Source organism: Haemaphysalis longicornis, unplaced genomic scaffold (assembly GCF_048455015.1).
Source record: "Haemaphysalis longicornis isolate Haplotype H1 unplaced genomic scaffold, Haemaphysalis longicornis Haplotype H1 scaffold_2, whole genome shotgun sequence".
Classification (NCBI taxonomy): domain Eukaryota; kingdom Metazoa; phylum Arthropoda; class Arachnida; order Ixodida; family Ixodidae; genus Haemaphysalis; species Haemaphysalis longicornis.
In genome coordinates, this window is record NW_027526295.1 from 231,258,614 (window position 1) to 231,282,187 (window position 23,574).

At 46.5% G+C, this 23,574-nt stretch overlaps 2 protein-coding genes across 2 annotated transcripts in view; one reads left to right on the forward strand and one right to left on the reverse strand.

Annotated features, from left to right (window-relative positions):
* Nd-18 (NADH:ubiquinone oxidoreductase subunit 18) overlaps nucleotides 1-9,805 on the forward strand; it is a 66,565-nt gene extending 56,760 nt beyond the window's left edge. Inside the window, exons 4-5 of the mRNA XM_077699673.1 lie at nucleotides 6,411-6,484; nucleotides 9,613-9,805. Coding sequence (XP_077555799.1) covers nucleotides 6,411-6,484; nucleotides 9,613-9,716 — 178 coding nt within the window. The 3' untranslated portion in view covers nucleotides 9,717-9,805. The remainder of the gene's footprint in view (nucleotides 1-6,410; nucleotides 6,485-9,612) is intronic.
* A 3,190-nt stretch (nucleotides 9,806-12,995) lies between these two features.
* On the reverse strand, nucleotides 12,996-17,974 carry LOC144170099 (uncharacterized). The gene is made up of 2 exons (XM_077699671.1): nucleotides 16,528-17,974; nucleotides 12,996-15,089 (listed from the first exon to the last, which is right to left on the reverse strand). The coding sequence occupies exons 1-2, from the start codon at nucleotides 17,777-17,779 to the stop codon at nucleotides 13,147-13,149; spliced, it is 3,195 nt and encodes a 1,064-aa protein (XP_077555797.1). The 5' UTR covers nucleotides 17,780-17,974; the 3' UTR covers nucleotides 12,996-13,146.
* Between the last annotated feature and the right edge of the window lie 5,600 nt (nucleotides 17,975-23,574).

Genomic DNA, 23,574 nt, shown 5'->3' on the forward strand with positions numbered 1-23,574 from the left:
TAACCCTGGCGTCGTGCAGGATGTGGAAGTGCTCGGAAGGGTAAGGTGTAGTGACCACCGTATGGTAAGATCTCGAATTAGGCTAGATTTGAGGAGGGACCGCAACAAGCTAGTACGAAAGAAGCCGATAAACGAACTAACAGTAAGACGTAAAGTAGAAGAATTCAGGATCGCGCTGCAGAACCGATATTCCGCCCTTAACGAGGAAGCCGAGTTTACGACACAGGAAGCCAGCAACAACCTTACACGCATCATCACGGAGTGTGCAATAGAAGTCGGGGGCACTATGGCTAGACAGGATACTGGTAAACTTTCACAGGAGACGAAAGATCTAATCAGGAAACGGCAAACCATGAGAATCTCTACCGCAGCTGACAGAATAGAACTAGCCGAGCTCTCGAAGTTAATCAATAAGCGTAAGACAGCTGACATACGGAAGTATAATATGGAGAGGATCGAATACGCTGTAAAGAACGGATATAGCCTGAAAGCAGTGAAGAGACGTCTTGGCGTGGGGAAAAATCAGATGTATGCACTTAAGGATAAGCAAGGGAATGTCATCACAAATAGGGATAAAATAGTCACAGTGGCCGAGGAGTTCTATAGGGATCTGTACAGTAGCCGGGACATACAGGATAATGCCGAACGAGACAGTAGTTCAGAGGAGATAGACATCCCACCAGTAACGACCGAAGAAGTAAGGAAGGCTTTGAAAGAAATGAAAGGGGGCAAAGCACCTGGTGAGGATCAGATAACTGCAGACCTCTTGAAGGATGGCGGAGAAATTCTACTTGAAAAACTGGCAAACCTGTATACGCAATGCCTAATGACCGCAATGGTACCGGAATCTTGGAAGAACGCGAACATCATCCTAATCCATAAGAAAGGCGACATGAAGGACTTGAAAAATTACAGGCCGATCAGCTTACTGTCAGTCGTCTACAAGGTATTTACCAAGGTAATCGCTAAACGAATCTCTGCAACCTTAGATTTCAGTCAACCTAAAGAACAAGCAGGGTTTAGTAAAGGTTATTCAACAATGGACCATATTCACACGATCAATCAGGTGATAGAGAAGTGCGCTGAGTATACTGAACCCCTATATATAGCCTTCATAGACTATGAGAAAGCATTTGACTCGGTAGAAACCCTAGCAGTCATTCAGGCATTACGGAACCAGGGGGTAGATGAGCATTATGTAAGAATACTAGAGGATATCTACAATGGGTCTGCCGCTACCATCATGCTCCATAGGGAGAGCAGTACAATACCTATAAGGAAGGGTGTCAGACAAGGAGACACAATCTCTCCAATGTTATTCACAGCATGCTTACAAGAAGTATTCAGAATGTTGGATTGGAACAGGTGGGAGTAAGGGTTAATGGAGAATACCTCAGTAACCTCAGATTTGCTGATGACGTTGCCTTGCTAAGTAACTCGGGGGATGAATTGCAAAGCATGCTTTCCGGACTGGGCGAACAGAGTAGAACCGTGGGCCTGAAAATTAATATGCAGATAACTAAAGTAATGATCAATAACCTCGGGACAGCACAGCAGTTTGAGATAGGTGGCGAGGCAGTGGAAGTGGTAAGCGAATATATCTACTTAGGCCAAGTTGTGACCCCAGATCCCAACCATGAGGCAGAGATAATTAGAAGGATCAGAATGGGGTGGGGTGCATATGGCAGACATTCCCAGATAATGAATAGCAGCCTACCATTGTCGCTGAAGAAGAAAGTGTATGACAGCTGCATCTTACCGGTACTCACCTACGGGGCAGAAACTTGGAGGCTCACTAAGAGGGTTCAACTTAAATTGAGAACGACTCAGCGGGCAATGGAGCGGAAAATGATAGATGTAACATTAAGGGACAAGAAGAGAGCGGAGTGGGTCAGAGAGCAAACTGGTGTTAAAGACATATTAGTAGAAATTAAGAAGAAGAAATGGACATGGGCAGGGCATGTAATGCGAAGGCAAGATAACCGCTGGTCATTAAGGGTAACAGAGTGGATCCCTAGAGAAGGCAAGCGTTGCAGGGGGCGGCAGAAAGTTAGATGGGCAGATGAGATCAAGAAGTTTGCGGGGATAAATTGGTCACAGTTGGCACAGGACCGAGGTAATTGGAGAATAATAGGAGAGGCCTTTGCCCTGCAGTGGGCGTAGATAGGCTGGTGATGATGATGATGATGATGATGAACACTGCCTTAAATGAGAGGCCATGGGGCCCTGGAGGAGCAAGGATGAGGAGAAAAGGGGAAGGTCACAACTCGCACAATGAACACAGTTGCAGTCTTGGGGTCCTAATCGCAAAATGAACACATTCAAGTCAGTCAGTGGCAGCAAAACGCAGAGTTCACACTTAAATGTACAGTTCACACAGTGGACAATGCGGTTCACACTGAAAACAGTGCACGCTGCAGACAGTTCACATTGTATACCGAACGGGAAAGTCGGCCAGGCTGGTACACCAATTTGTAGAGTCTGTTTTCAAGGGCGTACTCGGTAATTGCTTCTAGTGCGGTGGGATCGTCACGGACCTGACTAACATGTTCCTGTTCAGTCGCAGGGGCGGGACCTAGAGTTAAAAGCTGGTGGTGATTACGGTCGAATAATGGACAAAGCCAAATTAAGTGGTAACGATTTGGTGTGCCTTCCCGATTACAAGGGGGGGGGGGGGGGGGAGGGGCAACAGCGCCATTCGGATCCTGCTGGAGCTGTCTATTTATAAATAACGTATCTTATGCAGCAAAATCTCTGTGTGCAGGAAGCACAAATTGTTAAAAATAACTAATCGACATTAGCAACAGCATGAGTGGTAGCACGCATGATTACTGATATCAAACTAGGCCTGGTGGCTTCAGTGAAGAGACTGTGGTCAATAGCACTGTACAGAAGACATATATCAAACTCCTCGAGTACTTCAGTTGCTGTACAATCCAACTTTTACTTAGCCCTTGGTTGGTATATATTTTCGATATTGTTTCCCTAAATTGTTATGACCAGCAGTGTAAATTCTGCAGAATTCATGACCGAGTGTAAAACGTGTACGTTTGAGCTGGTGTCTTTCTTATCAATGTATCACCCTTGCAAGAACGATTCACCTTCCATTGCTGTTAACAAAATGTCAATGTTTTCCTTAGTGGCACTATTCCTGATAAAGAATAATGCAATGAAATTAATGTTAACAAAATTCAATGTAATAGTGCTTATGAAAGTGCCAAAATGTAGCAGCTCATGCAGCTGTAATATTTCGCAAGAGTAGGACAGTTTGTAAATGTAGTCATGGGTAATTGGCTGCCTTTCTTGTAATCCTTACCTGCAGCACCGAATCGTGTGTTCAGCTGTGTATATAGTGAAAGAGCACCCAACTCAATTGTATACCATTTTGTGTGCTGTAGAATGAGCTTTCAATGAGGGTGTTTGCTTTCCGGACCGTGTATAATTGCCACATACGCGTGAAAGTGTCCATCTGCGCACGCGCAATTCGAGCACCGAGTCGAGCGCTTATTTAGGAACACGATCGGAGGTCAGCGTCAACTTGCAGGTGCGCAAGAAGAGCACGGAGAGATCAGGGGCTCAGGTACAAAAGGTTAGCTTCTACCACATGTGCGTCAGCTTCCCCAGCGCCGCAGGCCAGCCCCGCCCACGGAGCGAAACCATCGGCCGCCTGCCAAGCAGTCGAAACGAGGGGAGGGAAAAAAAAGAAGAAATCCACCTCGCATGAAGCCGCGCACATATAGGTAGAGACGTCACGGTGCTGCGTCCAAGGATGTTAAAAAATTGCATTTTTTTAAATCTTTTTGGCTGCGCCCCTACTTAGGGGGTGTGGTCGGCCTGGGCCCCTACTGGATATGGTTTGGGAATACGCAGCCGGGACATACAGGATAATGCCGAACGAGACAGTAGTTCAGAGGAGATAGACATCCCACCAGTAACGAACGAAGAAGTAAGGAAGGCTTTGAAAGAAATGAAAGGGGACAAAGCACCTGGTGAGGATCAGATAACAGCAGACCTCTTGAAGGATGGCGGAGAAATTCTACTTGAAAAACTGGCAAACCTGTATACGCAATGCCTAATGACCGCAATGGTACCGGAATCTTGGAAGAACGCGAACATCATCCTAATCCATAAGAAAGGCGACATGAAGGACTTGAAAAATTACAGGCCGATCAGCTTACTGTCAGTCGCCTACAAGGTATTTACCAAGATAATCGCTAACCGAATCTCTGCAACCTTAAATTTCAGTCAACCTAAAGAACAAGCAGGGTTCCGTAAAGGTTATTCAACAATGGACCATATTCACACGATCAATCAGGTGATAGAGAAGTGCGCTGAGTATACTGAACCCCTATATATAGCCTTCATAGACTATGAGAAAGCATTTGACTCGGTAGAAACCGTAGCAGTCATTCAGGCATTACGGAACCAGGGGGTAGATGATCATTATGTAAGAATACTAGAGGATATCTACAATGGGTCTGCCGCTACCATCATGCTCCATAGGGAGAGCAGTACAATACCTATAAGGAAGGGTGTCAGACAAGGAGACACAATCTCTCCAATGTTATTCACAGCATGCTTACAAGAAGTATTCAGAACGTTGGATTGGGAACAGGTGGGAGTAAGGGTTAATGGAGAATACCTCAGTAACCTCAGATTTGCTGATGACGTTGCCTTGCTAAGTAACTCGGGGGACGAATTGCAACGCATGCTTTCCGCACTGGGCGAACAGAGTAGAACCGTGGGCCTGAAAATTAATATGCAGATAACTAAAGTAATGATCAATAACCTCAGGGCAGCACAGCAGTTTGAGATAGGTGGCGAGGCAGTGGAAGTGGTAAGCGAATATATCTACTTAGGCCAAGTTGTGACCCCAGCTCCCAACCATGAGGCAGAGATAATTAGAAGGATCAGAATGGGGTGGGGTGCATATGGCAGACATTCTCAGATAATGAATAGCAGCCTACCATTGTCGCTGATGAAGAAAGTTTATGACAGCTGCATCTTACCGGTACTCACCTACGGGGCAGAAACTTGGAGGCTCACTAAGAGGGTTCAACTTAAATTGAGAACGACTCAGCGGGCAATGGAGCGGAAAATGATAGGTGTAACATTAAGGGACAAGAAGAGAGCGGAGTGGGTCAGGGAGCAAACTGGTGTTAAAGACATATTAGTAGAAATTAAGAAAAAGAAATGGACGTGGGCAGGGCATGTAATGCGAAGGCAAGATAACCGCTGGTCATTAAGGGTAACAGAGTGGATCCCTAGAAAAGGCAAGCGTTGCAGGTGGCGGCAGAAAGTTAGATGGGCAGATGAGATCAAGAAGTTTGCGGGGATAAATTGGTCACAGTTGGCACAGGACCGAGATAATTGGAGAATAATGGGAGAGGCCTTTGCCCTGCAGTGGGCGTAGATAGGCTGGTGATGATGATGATGATGATCCGCGGTCCTGATGATGCAAGTATGTTCGGCAGTTGTTTGGTGGTCTTGCCAGGGTCTAGTCCGTGGATGACACCCCGCACCGTACCCGGAAAATGCTTCAAATACGGCTGGAGATTGTATGTAGTGGCGCCCAGAATGATAGACGCGACCTCTATATAGCGCGGCAGCACACTCGTCGTTGAGCGTACTGGTGACAATAAGGTTTTGGATAGCTCGTACCTGCACGGTTACCTGTTGGTTAAATGTTCTCTCTGGTATTTTGCTTGCCACCTGTACCCCTGCCGTGATTTGGCGGTCGCTCCAGGATGTAAAGCGTAGCCCGTCTCGTGTTCGGTAGATGACTTAAAAATCGGATTCTGGGTACCTCGTGGCAAGCAGAACGCGAGGAGGCTTATTTGGTGCTGGCTCTATGATTGGTGAGTAGGCCCGCTGCTTCACTTGGCGCCGTTTGGTCAACATTTCCTGCCACGGTCCGGGATGGTGGATTGTTCGTCCGCTAAGCTCGTCGTACTCCACTGCGGTGTCATGATGTCTTGGCTCCGTCATCGGTGGAAATTGATCGCGTGCCGGCTGTCCCAGCACATCAGCTGCGGTGCCAGTCGTCGTGGTGGCATAAGGCCTGTGAGCGGAGTAGCCCCAGTCTTCGGATGACGATTCCCCGCTATTGGATGGTCCGATGTTCTCTCGGAACTTTGCGGTAGGCATTCTAGACTTGAATTGCGTGTGCCTCGTCATCCGCTCCGATCTGACACCTAATTAAGCAGTATATTTAAAATACGATATGCATGTATTGTTGATAAACAGTACCCTTGAGATTGCCGGTGTTTTTTTCATAGAAGTGCTGCTTGCCTCTGGCTCAGGCACTCTGGGTACTTTGATTTCTTTTGGCTTGGCTGGATGCATTGCGGATGTGCGGGATGTTGCTTCTAACTTCCCGTGATCTTTTCTCTCCCTGATTGTATCTGTAGGGGCGATCCTCTGTCCAACATGAACTTGGACTTTGGAAGCAAGGAGGCTGCCATGGCATTCTGCGAAAAGAACGGTAATAGGCTTCCTAGTCCTGCCTTGGAACGTTGATGCGCTTCTTAAATAAATGCAAAAGTGAATTGTGGAACTTTGGCACGGGACAGTGTGGTGGAAATGCTTATATGCTTATTTAAGTATGTAGTGAGAGCATATATCTACATGATATGTATTTCTAAAATTGAAAACGAAGAAACCGACAGGTGCACATGTGGTGATACCACAAACAACGGCGCACTGGCTCTCAATGTGATTGAATGTGAGCTCTGTCTCATTCATTGTAATAGCAGCCTATTTTATGGGAATTGTTGATTTTGCTTGCAATCTGTAGCCCTCCCCTTCAGTTTGCCTCGTAGCGAAGGCGTAATTTTTTATCCATGAAGCCCTACACTTTTTTTTTGTGACTGCATAAGGCTAGCAGCCAAACTCAGAATGTTTTTGTTTTTATCTAACATCAATTTATGCTGAAGAACAAGCCACCATAAATGCAAGAAGTGAATGTAATCAGCTTATGAAGTATGTACAAGGCATGGGTGATACTGAAGCTTGTTTAGAACTTTGAGCTTTGTGGGGGCACAGATGTTGATTTAGTTTTTACAAGGGCAGTTGCATGTTGAAGGGACCGACCAATAAGCAGGCAGTTAATGGGAAAGCCAGTGCGGAGATTTGCTTCCACTGTCAATCGCTGTATTGGTAGCCCAGCTTACATTTGTTACATGGATAAACAATGCTGCCCTATAGATGCGACAGCCCTATCATTTACCCATCAAATGTGAACGTGGTCTCAAGAAAGTTCAAGGGGATCTTTTAGCGGCTCTACTGCGTGCTTAAAAGAGATTGAAGACATTTTTCATGAATGCTGCAGCAGGCGTGTTTACAGGTGCCATTATGTGAAATGTCGACTGTGCAGTATTTTGCTCAAAATGTCAAAGCTGTAACATCTTCTAAGCAAGCTAAGCTGCGTGTGGCCTCTTCAATTATAGTGCTTATTGTAGCACTCAATGGTATTAACAATGTGAACATGTTTCTCCTCGCCTCTTATGGCTTCACTGTGGCACCCGCATTACGTCACTACTGTGATAATGCTTGAGTTGGTGTGTCACTTTTAACATTTTACCTTATTTACTGTGAATGGAAAAAAAGTAAGAGAAAGTGTTGAAACTGCAAAATCTAAGGCTAAATCAAACTACAGTTGCTATCTTTGTGAAACTTAGGTGCCGTGATTGCATCAATTATGGCTAATTGTCAAGCGATTATGGCCACAAAATGCAGGGGCGTTATAGTAGTATCGCCTTTTGAATGCTTCATGTGTCGAGATGAAGCCGCAAAGCAGCTGTCAGGAGCCATGCAGGCCGAAGATATGCAGATCAGGCCGATGTCTTAAGTAGGCAGGTGCATGGCATGCTTAGCTGGGCCCAAAGTTTTAATGGCAACACTTGTTCTCTTATGTATAAGGCTCGTGCCCGCTTCCAGTGTGTTTTGACATAACTGCACACATTGAAACCGGCTGCCTGGCTGAACCCAGCCACGTGAATTAGCTGACTATATAGCTGACTATAATTTTTTAATGATATCGCAAGAGCGTCGACCGGCCAGTGGGTCACCGCAGTATCATGATAGAAAGTGCCGAAACAAGTGAGGGTAGATCGCACGGTTCGCATGTGGATTATGGCCCTGCCAATGACAACCGTCGTCTGCTAGGCTGTTTCCAGAATCGTGCCACAACCCCTTCCGGCTGGTAGTCAATCGGCGATTTTCATAGATGTGAACGAGGGGCACAAGAAACCGCTGTCACCATCGGCAATGAAGATCTCAGGTTGACTACCAGTGGGAAGGGGTAGTGTCATGATTGTGGAAACAGCCTAGCAGGCAACGGTTGCCATTGGGAGAGCCATAATGCACATGGGAACTGTGTGATCAACCCTCGCTTGTTTCGGCACTTTCTACCGCGATAACGCGGTGACCCACCCACCGGTCGATGCTCCCACGATATTAAAGGGACCCTGCAACACTTACCATCGACTACTCGGAATGTGTTTTAAGGTGAAGCCTATTGTTCCAGCAATCTCCTCACGCAAAAATTATGAAAATTCGTTCACTACCACCGAAACTACACGCGACGAGAAATCGTGCATAATCGTTCCCTTTCAACTCGACCGCGGACAACGCGATGAAAGCTGCGCGCTCTCTCCCGAAGAGGGGGGCGGCTCGCGGCGTCTTCTCCGGCGGCCTTCGCTATATGACAGGCCGGGGAGTTTTCCCCTTTTCTCCGAAACGTGGAGGGGTATATTTCCGGTTTAATGCCACAAAAAAGCAGGCACGGCTGCCTGCTCGCAAGCGCGCGCTAAGGCTGGTAGGCCATTTTTAAAGCAATAAATATTTGTTGTCATGTGATCTGGCTGAAAGGGGAGTATTAAGTTCATCACTCAAACTCCACGCGCACTCAAAACACAAAAGAAAAGTCAAAACTGTGCGTACAGGCTCAAGCATAGAAGAGATTGGTACACAGCGCCGACAACGGCGGATCGTCACAGGAAATGCGATAAATAAGCTGCAAAGCTCACCAGCGACAGCCAATAGGCAGCCGTGGCCTCAATGACGTGGTTTAGGCCATGCCAGGGGTGCATAATGAGGAAAATTGAAGGGAGCGCGGTTGGTTATTCCGCGTCTTTTACAGCGATTTGCGTTCTCACCGCTTCACGTGCACATGTAATATTTGGCTCAGGTATTCCTGGCAGTGTAATCTAAACGTCGCGCAGGTTTACTTGCGCTGCTCAAAGAGTGTTGCAGGGTCCCTTTAAAAAATTCAGCGGCTGTGCTGTCGGGGGCAAAAGTCTGAACTGCCACCACGCGAGTCTGGGCCTCCGTAATATTACACGTGTTCACCTGTGCTTCTTAACTGTGCACCTGTTCATTTTCTCGCCAAAACCGATGCACACCTGGTCGCTTTTGCTCCTGGCAGTACATGCCATATTCTATTTATAGAATTAGTGTGTTATCGTAGCTACATACTTCGAATTGTGTGAAGGAATTGTGAAAGAGAAACAGCAGTTCTCAACAAGCCTCAATTGTTAAAAAAAAAACAAAAAAGTTGAACTATTGGTTAGGCTCTTGAAGTCCGTTTGAATGCTGTGCTGTTTGTTGCAGGATGGGACTACTTCGTGGACGAGCCTGCCCCAAAGAGGCCGCCACGAAAGAACTACGGTGGCAACTTTTCCTGGAACAAAAGGATGAGGGTATCCACAAAATAAGCAAGCCCCCACACCAAGGACTCTGTGCGCTTAGATACATGTTAGGTGGAAAAGCTGGAAAGGAAAAAAAAATAAATGGGTTTCGTAGCTCCCTTGAGGCATCCTTGGTATGCATTTCAAATGCCGAGTAAATGCCGTGGTATCCTTGTGCAGAAATATAAAGAGCTAAGTGGGACTGACATTTGTGAGCAGAAGTATATAAATTGAAGAGTAAAAGCTACCTATTTAACACAGTAGTGGTGGCAAAATGGTGGTTTCATAGTACCAAATGCTTGTTTGCCTTTTATATGCTGATTAAGTGAACGGATCCCTTTGAAAAGGCCACGGAGGAAATGTAGAAGTTTGATTCATTTGAAAGGTTTCCGTGTCAGAATAAGTCGTGCCAATTTTAATGCAAACTTTAAGAAATTTCCCTAGATAATAAACGAGAGAGAGAGAAAGACGAAGTTTTTATTGCCCCAAGGGCTGATTTGAGGGAGAGGCGGTGACTGAGGGAGGAAAGTCCCCGGTGACTATGGCAGCCCGAGTGACGATGGCTTCTTGCGCTGCCGAATCGGAGCTGCCCAATGCCTTCGCCCAATGCTCATTGCTCGATATGGGGTGGGTACCCACCCAGCCTATATCGAGATGGTGAGCATTGCCAGAGCAGGTGATCCATGGTTTGGACCACGCCACAAGTGGGGCAGTGGGGTGAGGAGTACAGAGCGGGGTATATACGTGTGAGAGAGCGCCGGGTGTGCAGGGGGCACTAGACGGCGGTAATGAGACATAATCTCATGAAAGGAAAGGAGCCGATCTCGAGCTGACAGGGCTGTATGGAAGGGATTAAGCCTAAGACCCACTCGGGAGGTGAGCTTTCGAGCGGCTGTGTATGCTGCCTCCTTCCCTCCCACACCCACGTGGGCTGAGGTCCACACCAGCTTGGTGGAGGAGTCAGGAATTTCGATGAAGGATTTTGAGTGCTGGGGGAGAAATGTGACCCTGGGCGAAATTTCGAAGTCGTCTTCAAATCGGAGATTATGATCGCAGGGGAAGGCTGAAGTGTTTAAGCAAGAGCAATAGCCGCCTCTTCCACAGTCGCGGGGAAAGAAGTGCGGAAGGTGAGGGTGGTAATAGAAATACTGTTTGGACCGTTGATTTGTGCGACCGTGTAGGCGTCGTTGTGCCTGTATCTAGCCACGTCAACATAAACAGTTTCCGGATGTACAAGGTATCACTTCGCAAGGGCCCACTCATGTTGCTCCCGGCGCGCTCAATTGTGCGTCGGGTGCATGTTACGGGGAATGGGCCGGACGATTAATAGGTCATGGATATTGCAAGGGATGGCAAGAGAGGATTCTGTAGCGAAAGGGAAGTTAAGTGGAAGTCGCCGGAGGAGGGATGACCTGTTGTGGTTGTTGCAAGGCGGGCGTACTGACTAACAAGATGAGCTTCGATGAGCTCAGACACGCTGTTGTAGACACCAAGCGATTCTAAACGAGTGGTGGCAGCGCTCTGCGGAATCCTCAGCGCCGTCTTCTACACTTTGCGAATTAGATAGTCCACCTTTTTGATTTCCTTACAGGACGGTGCTAGACAAGGAAGAGAGTAAGTGATGTGACTTATGACGAAAGCCTGTAGCAGTCGCAATCGCTCTGCCTCTTTGAGCCCTTCGTGGCGGGTGGTGATGCGGCGGAGGAGGTCGATGGTATGGTTGACCTGGGATGTGAGATGAGCGAGAAATATGTCATTGGCATGGTTCTGATATTGAGGCCTAGGACTTCAAGGCATGGCACTCGGGCAGCGGGTAGTCATCCAGCGGGATGGTTATGTCCAGAGTTGTGCGGGCGCATTTGTGGCTGTTGGGCAAGAGAAGCAGCAGCTCTGCCTTTTCGGGTGAACATGTTAATTAAACCAACATAATGAGCATAGGCAGCAACACAATCTGCCCCCTGCTGGAGGGTGGTTTCAATGTGTGCATCACTGCCGCCTGGAACCGACAGCGTGACGTCGTCAGCATACAAACTGTGGCAAAGCGAGGGGATATTAGCAAGAGGAGGGGGGAGGTTTATCATGGTGATTATGAAGAGCACTGGGGAGAGAACTGCTCCTTGTGGGGTGCCTATGGAGGGGAGCAGAATGACGTCGGAGCGCAGATCATTAATCTGAATGACGGCCGTGCGATTAGCAAGAAAAGCCCGCACGTAGTTGTAGGTGCGTGCTCCAGGAAACGAGCAGCCAAGTTCTGCAGAATGGCATGGTGGGATACCTGATCAAGGGGCTTTTGGAGGTCTAGCGCTAGGACAGCTGACGAGCCGGCAATATGGGGAGCAAGGAGATCACACTTGAGCTGTGGCAAGACGTCTTGGGTGGAAAGGCCGGCTCGAAATCTGAACATTGTGTGCGGGTAACGCTGCTTACTCTCCAGATACTGGGTCAGACGGGCATGTGCGATTTGCTTGAGGACCTTACCTGCACAAGAGGTGAGGGGAATGGGCTCAATCTGTTCAACAAAGGAAACAATCGGAAGAAATAAGGAAAATAGACGAAAAGTGGAGACTCACCAGCGACTTTCTTGCACTGCCTTTATGCTGTCAAAGGGGCTAGCCTGTGATTCACGGCCACCAAGAAAAGCCACCGCCAATTTACACGATTATGCAACTGCATTTGCATTTATAGCATTTATTCCTGATTGCTGTATGTCTGGTATGCTCTTCGGTTATGTTTTGGGCTCACCATGGATAGTCAGCAGCTAGTGCCAGGACTTTCTTCGCCAGAGGAGTATATTCGGAAAACAAATACCGGGTTGCCTTTCGGATAATCCTCAGTGACCCTGGGACTGATAATTGAATAATCTTAATGCTCACATGGCGTCGCAAGGAATTTGAAAGTTTGTCAACATTGGTGATTTTTTTGTTTTGTTTTTTGGAGCTGAAATGGAGTTGACTAACATTTCAAATGCTAGTTACCCAAGACAGTTATCAAATAAGGAAACGACCTACGTTGCCTTCACAGTGCCTGTGAATGTAGCACAACTTATTTTATTTCATTTTATTATTATGAAAGAAACGATGCATAAAACAGTGTGTGCATTAACCATAATAACGATTAAGTTATCTCATTGAAAATTTTAATGTTGGTGCTGCCCACTTTGTTTTCTAAAAATCTGCAACCATGGTTGTAGGAAAGGAACGTACTTTGCTGTGAGGCATTGGGTGCCTCCTGGTTAACAAGGTAGGCTTTCCTAAAACTTTTTAGTGAACTGTACTGCATTCTATTACAAGAAGTACACAGAAGAGCTATGGGATCAAGTTTTATTTACAGTGCTTTGCATGCAACAATTCAAACAGCTCGATGTCGTATCGTAAACGTGAATCACTAAGCTAGCTTATGTACATTGGCTTTTTTTGCCTTGCAAACATAGTCCTTCGAAAAACCACAACCACAGGTATCACAGTTCGTCGATTGACGATGCTCTCTGCGACATCTTCGTGGTCGTCCCATCGTGGGATACTGAACTGGACAGCGTGGTTCGGGCCTCAGTTGCATCTTGGACCTGGTAGGTGCTGGAGCGACGGTTCATCTGCAAAAAAAACACGCTGTCTTTCACCTTCCTTCGAGCGATAGCACGCTTTCTGAGCCTTCTGTGGATGATGAACAGCAGGACGGCAAGCACAGCTATAAGCGCCAGGGCCGCAATTACGATAAGGAGGGCTACAGGTGGCCGGGATTCCTCTCGATTGCCCGCCGCTGATGATGACGTGGTTGATAAGACTTTGGTGGAGTTAAAGATGTTGCATTTGCGCACAACTTCTGCAGCACGCCTGTAAGCCAGCAAGCACACCTCATACTTGACACCCAGTTTTGCGTCAAAGATGTGGAACGTCTTGTTGCGGTACGCCAGCGAGCAAGGCTGTGTCACGTTGGTCAGAGAGGTTTGCCCGACGACACGAACTGTTACCTGACACTGTAGCTGATCGAGTGGGTCGCTGCCACTGTAGGCATTCCACGTGAGTGACAGCTTGGTGTTGTTTTGCTCTATGTGCACCAATGTGAGGCGACCATTGAATGGCACCATTGTTGTTGGGTTCTGGGTGGTATGGGGCTTGGCTGTTGTCTCTGAGGCTGTAGTTGCTACAATGGTGGTACCAGCGACTGGCGTGCTCTGCGTGGTATCGGGCTTGGCTGTTGTTGTCTCCGAGGCCGTAGTCTCTACAGTGGTGGTACCAGCGACTGGCGTGCTCTGAATGGTATGGGGCTTGGCTGTTGTCTCTGAGGCTGTAGTTGCTACAATGGTGGTACCAGCGACTGGCGTGCTCTGCATGGTATGGGGCTTGGCTGTTGTCTCCGAGGCCGTAGTCTCTACAGTGGTGGTACTAGCGACTAGCGTGCTCTGGATGGTATGGGGCTTGGCTGTTGTCTCTGAGGCTGTAGTTGCTACAATGGTGGTACCAGCGACTGGCGTGCTCTGCATGGTATGGGGCTTGGCTGTTGTTGTCTCCGAGGCCGTAGTCTCTACAGTGGTGGTACCAGCGACTGGCGTGCTCTGGATGGTATGGGGCTTGGCTGTTGTTGTCTCCGAGGCCATAGTCGCTGCAGTGGTGTTACCAGTGACTGGCGTGCTCTGGATGGTATGGGGCTTGGCTGTTGTCTCTGAGGCTGTAGTTTCTACAATGGTGGTACCAGCGACTGGCGTGCTCTGCATGGTATGGGGCTTGGCTGTTGTCTCCGAGGCCGTAGTCTCTACAGTGGTGGTACTAGCGACTAGCGTGCTCTGGATGGTATGGGGCTTGGCTGTTGTCTCTGAGGCTGTAGTTGCTACGATGGTGGTACCAGCGACTGGCGTGCTCTGCATGGTATGGGGCTTGGCTGTTGTTGTCTCCGAGGCCGTAGTCTCTACAGTGGTGGTACCAGCGACTGGCGTGCTCTGGATGGTATGGGGCTTGGCTGTTGTTGTCTCCGAGGCTATAGTCGCTGCAGTGGTGTTACCAGTGACTGGCGTGCTCTGGATAGTATGGGGCTTGGCTGTTGTCTCTGAGGCTGTAGTTGCTACAATGGTGGTACCAGCGACTGGCGTGCTCTGCATGGTATGGGGCTTGGCTGCTGTTGTCTCCGAGGCCGTAGTCTCTACAGTGGTGGTACTAGCGACTGGCGTGCTCTGGATGGTATGGGGCTTGGCTGTTGTTGTCTCCGAGGCCATAGTCGCTGCAGTGGTGTTACCAGTGGCTGGCGTTTTCTCTTTTGTGCAAGCGAGGAGGTCGAAGTCGTAATTTACGATGCGGCTATATATACCATCATCGCACACAGCTGAAGACAGTGTTTCTTCTGCAAATACCCCCTGCTTGAGGAGGTTGGCAAACCCTTGAAGTTCACACGTACAGTTGAGGAAATTACCTGCATGGAAGCAACACCACAAAACAACACTGCTAAATATACATGCGGGATTGTTGTGCGACATCAATGGTGTAAACCTTGCACTGCCTGACAGACATTATAGCTTAGCAGGGTAAATTCCTCCATTCAAAATGTTTTTCTTTCATACATTGAACTGTTTTCTTACAGTCTCAGTGCAAGTCTCTTAAGCCAGATCAGTCTCGCCAAGACATTTACAATAAAAAACTCGGCCACACTTTGTTAAACGCAACGTAATTTTTCAACACACTGCCACACCCATGGCTCAAAAGTGTCCAGAGACACATTTTGCATAATTCTAATGCCATGTAAATGCTAAGATTGGCAGGCATCATCCGTCGTATTCCACAACCATGAATTGCTATGTAAACACAACAAGCACGTTTTCAGGAAGTACACACTGCTAGCACCCACAGATGACTGATATATTGCCCATCTAATTTATGCATTTTACTTGGTGCAAACAGTTTGCCTCTTCAAAGTATGCTTGCTAAGCTAACGAATTATTCCAAGGTTAGTGCAAAATCAAGATCAAGGGCTGAAGACAAGGCACTCTTATTTGTACATGAAACACAAATTGCCTTTTAGATAAGCTCTTATGCACCAAAAATATTTTTTGTCACAGCTCTCTGTGCGTCAGTTACATTTTTCTGTAATGTTATTGCTTCTGAGGTTTATTCTGAGCTAACCTGACCTAGCAACTGTTGATGCGAGTCCGGCAATAAAAGCTGACGATAAAAAAAAATAACAGGCTGACCTTTCTCCAGGAGGGTTCCATTATAATTACATTGCATGCTTTAACATGGTTACACTGTTTTAAGCTCTAACCTCACATGCAAGCAGTCAAAAAAGCTAGCCAAAACAACTTATGAGAGAGCGAGAGAGAACGTTAGTAGGAGCATTGTTCAAAAGAGTTAACCAGAGTATGAAAAAGAAGCTAACTGCTAGATAAGCATGAAAAAAATGAATACAAAGGACATGTTGACAACATGCGTAGCTTATGTGGTGTAACCGCTTTTGGTACAGCAGCTGCAAACATGTTTTCCAATTTTAAATTGAATAACTTGGCAGTAATGTTTAGCACCAACATCATGTAACTGCTGCTTTCAAAAGTTTGTAAATATTGAAATTAAACAGTTTTATGCAGCTGCCAAGAGCAGAAATTTGTAGAACAAAGTTGCAAAGTTTGCCTCTGTATTTTACAGGCATGTAAATGTCTCAATTCGCTTGCTATTGCCATCATGATTGGATTTTTTTTTAGCAAGCAGGGTTCTTTTAAGTATATAGAGCTGCAAGATTTTAAATTTACTTTCCAAATGCACTGTACTGCAATTTTGACACTCTTAAAAGTGTGTAAACACAGAGGTAGTGGTTGATTGATGACAAGAAGCATCCCAGAAGCAAGCAGGAATCGACTCACCTTGGAGGTTAATGGACCTTATGCGAGGACTGTGCGTGAAGGCACCGGCAAAAATATATTCTATGCTGTTCCCTGAAAGGTCGATGTGTTCCAGTGATGCCAGGTCTGCGGTATGATTCTGGTCGATGTAAGTAATGTTGTTGCGAGACAAGTCGAGCGTCACGAGTAAATTAAGTCCCACAAACGCTGCCGAATCTGCAGTGTAAATATTGTTTGCGCTCATGTTAAGAAGCTTGAGCTTTTTTAGTGTCGAGAACAACAGTTCTTCCAGCCTCTGCAACTGGCAGTGACTTGCATCGAGCGTTTCGAGTTTCAGCAGGGGTGCCAGTGAGCTATTTGTGAGCCGTTTGACTGGGTTGTGAGCGACAGTCAAAGTCTGCAGTGATGCCAGGGAGTCGAGCTTCAGTTCTGTCAGCGAGTTGTGGCCAATGTTGAGCGTAATCAGACCTGGAAGATCGAGTTTCATTGTTGCACTGCTTATCTGATTGTGGCTGAGGTCGACGTGCCTGAGCTGTGCGAGAGGACTTCCCAGGGAAATAGACGTCAGGCTGTTTGAAGTGAGCCTCAAGGTTTCCAGTGCTGTTCTGCGAAATGCACTGGAATCAAACGAAGTCAGCTTGTTGCTTGACAGGTCGAGGTCTTTTAAACGCTCCAGGTAAAAAAACGCGCCCACAGCAACTGACGATATTTCGTTTCCTCTTAGCGACAGAACTGTGAGGCTTGAAATTTTCAACGAGTCTCCATTCAGCTCTGTGATTTGGTTATAGGATAGGTTCAGTGCAGTCAGGCTAGGGAGATCCTGCAAAGCAGTGCTGGGAACCGTCGTCAAGTTGTTTTGCGATAGATCAAGGGTATGAAGCGACGCTTTAGCTTGCGTAAAGGCACCCTGCAACACACTAGACAAATCACTTCCAACGATGCTCAGCTCTTGTACTCCATGCAGGATCAGGGAGTTATTTTCCAGAGAGCCCAGTGACTTGATGGCCAAGGAAAGCGCCGTAAGTGAAGCGCCACTCTGCGCTGCTTGGGAAAGCTCCTTGCGCACAAATGGAAGCACCGGGGTCTCCATCTGCTCACCGCGGCATTCCATGCTCGTTCCATTGACAGTGCAGGTTACGTTGATCCCTCCACTTGTCAAAGAAGGGGTGCTGGTTGTGGCAGTTGCCGTGTCCGCAGTCATCTCGGTCGTTTCGCTCCGCAATTCCAGGACAGCGAGCAAGGATAACAAAAGCCAGACGGCTTTGCACGCCATTGCCAAGTTGAGAAAGACGGCATTTGCTGCAGGCGGTTGGTTTTAACAGCGGGATCCAGCCACACAGGAAGAAGGAATGGCCCTGTAAGAAGACTGCTCGACAGGAAGTTGCCTCCTGCCCCCGCCTTCCCTCCTTGTGGGCTGGGCTTTGACGTGACACGGAGTCTTTTATCTGCATGCGCCGCAGAAGTGCCGAGGGGTGTTTTCCTGAGGATGTCCCTACCACTCCTCGTGTCAGGTTTTTCTTTCTGCGGTTTGGAGTCAGTGTAGGGCTGTCCGTGTAAAAACCAGGGAAGTGTCACTGGCTACGCGACATAATGCAGTCAATGTTTTGTGTTGCAACACCACTGCACACTTACAACAACTGTAAAAGCTCGGTGGCACACTACCAGCAATGCTCGGTAATGCTTCAATAAATCAGCAGTGCGTAATCTAATCTTTTGCTCGAAGTACCACAAGGAAGTTTCTGTGTGTAATAAGCTTAATGACATTCAGAGCAAATGTCATTTGCTCTAGATGTTTTTGGCACGGTGCTAAACGAGGCTACCGAGTGACATTCGAGGCAAATGACATTTACATGAGGTTGGGGAGCTCATTTAGCGGCCGAATGAGTAGCCTCGGCACTTTGGCTCGTGTTTAGACAAGAAGGTGGAGTAATAAAGCAAAGAATACTGTTTCTAAAAACTGTCAGTAAACATATTTTTCCCTTCATATTACTGTTCAAATAAAGACAAACAAGTATTTATAATAAGTAAAAATCCCAATGCACACGTTATTCTGATACGGGTTTCTTGCGGACTTGTCTCGGCTTGTGATGATGTCTACTTATGACACCTAAAACGGTGATTTATTTTTTTTTGTCTTAAAGAACGAGTATGAATGGAAACATTCTAGACGCCCTGAACTATAATTTTGCAGTCCCGTGAGCTTGCTAATCGTCACTGCTATTACTACCACATCAATCAAATGGCATTCACTTTGAATGACATTTGCTGTGTGACAGAGGTGCAGAGGTATAATTTGTGCTGCCTGGGCACACAAGGGTGAATAAACCATGTGTTTGCTTGTATGCGAGTGAGCCCTGAGCAGCAAGAGACGTACAAAGCAGCAAAAAAGACTTACAAAGATGAGGGCAATTCTTATGCAATTTTCAGTTCAAAGATTGAACCTGTGCCACAGTAACCGTATTTAAAACATCTTAACCCAACTGTTTTCAACTGTGCGTACCCCAATAGCGCTGCACTCTAGTGGGTGCCATTAGCTGCATCAAAAGTAGTCCTTTGAATATTTTGGGTCTGGGACACCACTAGAACACCACACCGCACACTTAAAACAATCGTAAAAACTCTGTGGCACACAACCAGTAATGCTTGGTAATGCTTCAATAACCCAGCAGCGCGTAGTCTAGGCTTTTGTCCGAGGTACCACAACGAGAAAGTTCTTTCGTGTAATCAGCTTAATGACATTTAGAGCAAATGTCATTAGTGTAATCAGAGGACATTCAGATCAGAGCAGATCGGATGACACTCTTAATGGGTGCCACCAGCGGCATCAAAAGTAGTCCTTTGAATGTTCAGAGTCTGGGAGAAAATTGTCAGTAATAAGAGGTGCATCAGGCCCTCTCCATTTTCATGTTATGTTTTATCATTGGGCACACCTCAACTTTCATTCTTGTCCTTTTCTGCCTCTCAATCCCTTCCTCGTTTCTTTTACACAAGTTGCGAGCAAACAGTTGAAAATTAGCAGTCGAGCCATTCAGTACCACATTCACTCCCTGCCTCAATAAGTCATCACTGTTGTCATGACACCCAAGCTGCAACCACCTTTATCAACAGCGAGTTCTCCTCAATAGATGAAGACCACTGCATTCCACTCCTAATGTTCCCTACAACCCCTCTTAGATTCAATTACTCGCAATCTTCCAGGGATCAGACAAAACTGACAGTGGTGCCGACATTGCTGATGTATCCCCGTTTTGCCTTTTCTGCCAGTACTGCTTGGTTTGAGAAGCACTTGAAGGCAGCTGCGTACAGGGGCTCCAACACAAGAAAAGTTGGCAAATCATGGAGCCCATTCTTCACTCGCCTTGTGCTGATTTGAAAGCTGTTTTTTAGTCTGTTATGAGCAGACTTGGTCAAGTGTAAAGCCTTGGACTCTGCAAGACATGCACTGCGTACAATGAAGATTAAAAAAATCTGTGCAACATAACAGGAATAGCTGCATCAAAGTTACAAGGGTTCCAAGAACACGTATTTTTGCTTGGGGGCTCCAAGCAAAACGGTTTTCTTTCAGTGGCTTTGTGTTGAGGCACTTTTAGGTGGTATAGCGAAGTCTTGCAAAAGTAAGAGACAGTCCTTTAGAAATAGATTTCATGTGGGAATGCCAAAGTTCTGCTATTATGTTCTACTTGTGCTAGAGAGTTTGGTGCAGTGCCTTGTGCGGTTAAATTCATTATGTAAATAGAGGTGTGCTCCTTACAAAGTGATTCCTGGGCTGCCAGCTACAAATTACTTCAGAAATCGTACACAGTAGCAGAATAGCTAAGCTAAGACAATTTTAAATCTGACAAGTGCATGCTGCGAAGTTTGGTACCACTTCGGAAAAATTTGTTCACAAAAAGTGCGTTGTTTTTTCTTCGCTGCTTTAATCTCAGGTACCAATCTGCTTCTTCAGCAAGGCAAGCACGTCCGATGCTCCTACTTGCGATGTGATCATGACAACTTTTTCTTTGGAACGGGCGCCCTATGTCGAAAACAAAACCTTAGTCACGCAACGAGACCGTAAAATCACGAGTAGAAAAATACAGATAAAACAGGTCACCTTTTCAAGAGATAAATCGCTTTTCCGCAGATTCAAAAGCTTTGACAGAAAACGAATCAACTCTGTATTCGCTTCTCCGTCTACTGGAGGGGCGGCGATTTGGACGCCCACAGAATCGGAGCCGATGTCTGAAAACAAAAGGCCAGAAATATATGCTTCGTCCGAGGAGCTTCGTTCGTTTCGCTGACTCACCAGTAATCCTACTTTCGCTCGCTCCAGGTTTGGCATGTATACGAATAGCGACAGCTCCGTTGCTCATGGTGTAAACGGGGTCGCTTGTTTGCTCCACGGCTTTGGTCGTCTGCAGCACAACAGTGACAGAATTTTCTAAAACTCGCGTGGCATAATAAGAAGCTTCATATTACCTTCGAATTTGCGGTTGGTTGTTTCGCGCTGCTTTTGTTTTTTGGCATTGCTACTGACTTGCCTAGAGTTCTGGCGTAAATTTGAAATAAATTAAGTGCGCTTCCCCGCATGACTCCGTACGATACGACATGAGCTTTGGCTAGTGTGTAGGCTCCAGCCAAAAGGTAAAATTGAAACTCACAAGTGGTTTTATATTTAAAAAAATAAATACAATGTCTAAGCATCATAGTTTGTTTGTTTTTTTTAGAAAGATTTGATATCTACGTAACAGAAATGGCGGGGTAGAGGGACTTGGAACAGCTTTACTAAGCTGTTCCAAGCCAAGCCGCAGCTACAACTGCGCTGCAGACGATTGCCGTGGTGGTAGAGTGGTGGTGAAAAGCGGGTGCCGGCTACAACTCCACGGACTGTTGCAACTGCCGTGATAAGTGAAAGGAGCTGCCCTTAGAATGGTAAAGATACGAGCACCTCGTGGAGTGACAAGGTCACAAATCATTCTCGCAGTATTCGTTGGCTTGGGCTGCACTTTGTACACATGGTATCCAGTTCTTCAATACAAGCGTGCTTCATGGATTGAGCAACAAAAGAAGACCGAGGGAGAACTTTCTTCACCCAACACGTGAGCCATATTTCTGAAATTCGTGATCGTTGGTTAAAAACAGATTGCTTAATCTTTTCTGTTCGTTTCAGGTGACCTTGGGCGAACGTCTAACTAGAGGCAAAGGTCGGTCTGGGAAGTGCACGACTTCGAAGACTTTGTTCCTGTTTTTTTGCGACTGTTTGTGTCCGGCTCATCGGTGTCGTTGTATACTTTACGTCGTTACATGTAGCAATTAAAGAAAAAAAAAGCCACACAAAAGCACGCATTGGGTGTCACTTCCGGTTTTTTATTGGCGCCACGAGCCATGGCTATGTTTTTGAAATGAAACGTCTTGAGGCTCCGCGTTCATTGTAGATCCTGTTAAAAAAAAAAAGACGCATAAGGCACCACACAATGAAGCAGACTGTGCAGCTTTATTCTTTAGCTGCACCATGCAACCCAATTCAGGTGGTCAAGCAGTGTACCTCTGCTTCAATAGTGAAGCTTGAGGTTCGTGAACTTATCCGATCAACGTGCAAGTTGAAAATTTAATTAGCGGCTGCCTCTACACTTACACAAGTAGATTTTCGGCCTAAGAGAACCAGCAGACGAGAATTGCAGAGCCATTTTTACATGGTGTAAGCACAGGCGCCGATCTGCTGTGAAACCGGTTCAGGAAGTGCAAGTTCAACTGCTGCACAAGTCTTGCTTTGAAGATTGCTTATCACCAAGTTTGGAAGGTCTCCACAGCACTCCATGTGAAAAGAAATTTGCTTACCACATCAGTTACATAATTTCTTACACCAAAAATAAGAGCGGAAAGCCGGAATAATTGATTGCTACGACCATGGGATATATTGGCAGGGCATAACAACCTAGAACAAAACACAAGAAACACACTGGGCGAGAAATACATGATTTTAAGTATTTCTTGCTTTTCATCCTCCAATGATAACTGTATAACACTGCCTGACGCATCAGCCAAAAATGATGAAACAATCGCTTTTCTCATGTTCTTTGCCCCCTAGAGATGACACATGCACCTTGGCCTGGTCACATGTTGTCCCACCAGACAGTTCCACAGCTTCGAAAAACAAGGAAATTTTCTCAGTAGCTAGTAGCCTTTGCAGCACATTGCAAATAAGCGGTGGAACTAGACATATCTACATCTTCCCGTGGAAAGTGAGTGATCTGACAGGCAATGTTATGCAGGTAGGTGACATTGGTTTTGTGCTGCTAATATGCTTTATGGTTCTCGCGACATCCGCCTGACCATGGTTTATGGATGAACCTGTCTAAAACAGCCATGAAAACAAATCCTGCAAGCAAGGGTGAAGCAGAAACAATGCAACACAGTGCATCAAGCAAGATTTTTAGCATAACCGACACCTGTTCTGTCAAATGAAAGTGAGTAATAACAGCCGGAGGAATAACTACCACTATTTATAACCCGTTCTAGGCTGTAGGATCTACAGACCGAAGAAGCATGAACATGTGGTGCTATGGAACTTTGGCACCAGTATGCAGATCTGTAGCTGAATCTAGCAGCTGATGTGGCTGCTGCCGTAAAGACGGGTCTACGTTTTATCTGCTCTACACTGCAGCCTGAAATGAATGTGCCTGATAAATAAGCCTCGTCATATTTTTCCTGTTTCTTTTTGGTCATCTTCGAACCACACAGTTCTTTGCCAGCCTGTTAAATTTCGGCTGCACCTCGAGGACTACTGTGCCGAGGACATGGCACGAGCTCTTCAAAGAAGCTTTGGCACAAACATTGCAGTTAAAAGTAGTAAACTGTGGTAACGACTGTACAAAGTGGCACGGTGGCTGGCTTAGGCGTGACAGTTACGTAACCCAAACAAAAATTTAATGAACACGCCCTTGCTTCGGCAGCTTGTGAATTCACGGCAGGCTTAAAATGGGTGGCGAGCTACCGAGAGCAGCCACGCAATCTGCTGTGTCTGACCATAAATAGAAGACTGGTGCTCGAGTTAGCAGTGTATAAAGATTATCCCTAGCCACAAACACA

Coding starts and splice junctions, on each gene's coding strand:
- LOC144170099 (XM_077699671.1), bottom strand. CDS start 17,779: ATGGCGTGCAAAGCCGTCTGGCTTTTGTTATCCTTGCTCGCTGTCCTG. Junction 15,090..16,527: donor AAGGTCCATTAACCTCCAAG/GTGAGTCGATTC, acceptor GCTTCCATGCAG/GTAATTTCCTCAACTGTACG.